Genomic DNA, 1,923 nt, shown 5'->3' with positions numbered 1-1,923 from the left:
AGGAGGGTGCATGGAGGCTGCTTCATCACTAAGACATCTGCTGTCAAATGCATGGTGTTTGCTGCCAATTTGCATGGCATCAGCCGTGTCCCAGGCAGGGGCAAAGTGGTGAAGGCAGGTTTGCCCGGCCCTGCAGCTGCCTCTTCCCAATGGCACTGCAGCTGGAGCCACCGCAGGCAGCCACTGCCACTGTCAGGCAGTATGCTGGGAAGCGTGGAGGGGGCTGCAGGCAGAAGAAGCTCACCATGTGTCTGCCCCAAAACCCGTCCACACCCATTGGAGTCATGCTCCGTGCCCTGGTGTGATAACAGTGCCCAGTGGTGATACCTGCTGGCAAAGTGCTCGATCCGGGAATGGGTGTCGGCATGCGGTAACATCGGGGAGGAGGCTGGTCTGGAAGAGATGCACACTGGTCAGTAAGGCTTGGCAGTGCTTGCTCAAAGCTAGGGCTTGGAGTAGCTGCCCTGTTGTCACCTGGGCTGAGAAGAGCCAGGGACAGGCTGGAGAGGGAGACCAAAATTTCTGGTCCTTCAAGAACTAGGTGCCGTACCACCCCTGAAGCAAGTGCCTCCTCTGGCCCTCCCATGGGAGCCCTTTCTTGCAGCTGAGATGCTGTTTCCATCCATGGAGCCTACACATCAGGCAGGGTCAAAAGGCACAGCCTGGGGCCCAGTCAACTCACGTCTCCGAGAAGTCAGCCTCAAGTACGGACTGGACAGGCAGGTAACCTCTCTGCGGATGCTTGCTGAAGTACTGCTTGGACCGAAACTTGTTCTTCAGCGTCGTGGCAAAGTCTCTCATGTTCTCACTGGATGTGGTCTGCAGACACACAAACATCATCAAGGTGCTGCTTAATGAAAAGTGGGCGACCACAGATCAGCATACACAGGAAAGAACTCCCCTCAGGCTGGGCAAAAGCTCCACAGAGGAAGAAGCAGACAACTGAGGAAGCAAGGAGGGCACACAAGAGCTCTGTCAGCCTGTCACGGGGCCTGGCACAAGCCAAGCTGGGCATCAGTGGATGCCATGCATCCTGCTCAGCACAAGTCCCAGAATAGCAGGGACACAGGCAATTTCCAGCATACGGAAGGGGAACAAAAACACAGAAGGGATCTACTTCTGGGGCCGCACCAGCCTCAATGTCGCAAGGCTACTGCCATCAATGGGCACCTGCTCTGAGCCAAGACCCTCCCAGCCCAGCTCCGTACCGGGGTGTAGTACTCCATGATGGGGTAGTGCAGCTTGTTGCCCTTGCTGGCACGCCCGGTGAGGAAGCAAGTCTGGCAGATATCCACATTGAACTGCTTCAGGCTCCGATACCTGGAGAGATCAAGAGGCCATAAGGAGGCAGTGAGAGTCAGCAAGACCACATCATTTTGGAGCCCAAGGAGAGCTCAGCAGGGGACAGAGATGGTCTGTGTTGCTCTCACACCCGACTGAACCCATGATGCTGATGGCTGAAGTCACCAGAAAAGCATTCTGCTCCTTCCCCTGTGCTGGTGCCTGGTCTGACCTGCCTGAAATACTGCTGCTCCAGAGCTCTCAGTTCCCCCAACAGCTCAGAGCAAATTCAGCTCCCCCCTGCAGGACACCATGCACTTTCCTTGGGGGCCAAGGTCCCATATCACAACCCCTACCTGAAGCCCTTGATGGGGCACTGCCGGCAGACGGAGCACTTGGTCTGGTGCTTCACCTGCTCAGCCATGGTCACCCGGTGCAGCACGGCCAGCCACACCATGGACTGCGGCTCCAGGTTGGCCCACTCCAGAAACTGGGACGCCTCGATGGCAGGCTTCCCGTTGCTCTGGGGAGAGGAGAGGAAGGGGCCACTCAGAGCTGGGACCTGGCTGTGATGGGGTGCAAGCTCCTCACCAACTCTGGGAGCCTCTCCCTGTCATGGCTGCTGCAGAGGGGATGGCACAG

The 1,923-nt window shown here is 57.6% G+C and overlaps 1 protein-coding gene across 1 annotated transcript in view; it reads right to left on the bottom strand.

Annotated features, from left to right (window-relative positions):
• Positions 1–1,923, bottom strand: part of DRP2 (dystrophin related protein 2) — a 19,492-nt gene that overhangs the window by 2,668 nt on the left and 14,901 nt on the right. Inside the window, exons 14-17 of the mRNA XM_009649071.2 lie at positions 1,638–1,804; positions 1,209–1,320; positions 683–819; positions 328–393 (exon numbers count right to left, since the gene is read on the bottom strand). Of these exons, the coding sequence (XP_009647366.2) occupies positions 328–393; positions 683–819; positions 1,209–1,320; positions 1,638–1,804 (482 nt within the window). The remainder of the gene's footprint in view (positions 1–327; positions 394–682; positions 820–1,208; positions 1,321–1,637; positions 1,805–1,923) is intronic.

This window comes from Egretta garzetta, unplaced genomic scaffold (genome assembly GCF_000687185.1).
Source record: "Egretta garzetta isolate BGI_Z169 unplaced genomic scaffold, ASM68718v1 scaffold1021, whole genome shotgun sequence".
Classification (NCBI taxonomy): domain Eukaryota; kingdom Metazoa; phylum Chordata; class Aves; order Pelecaniformes; family Ardeidae; genus Egretta; species Egretta garzetta.
The sequence above is the reverse complement of the archived record's forward strand: the minus strand, read 5'-3'. Positions and strand labels throughout refer to the sequence as shown.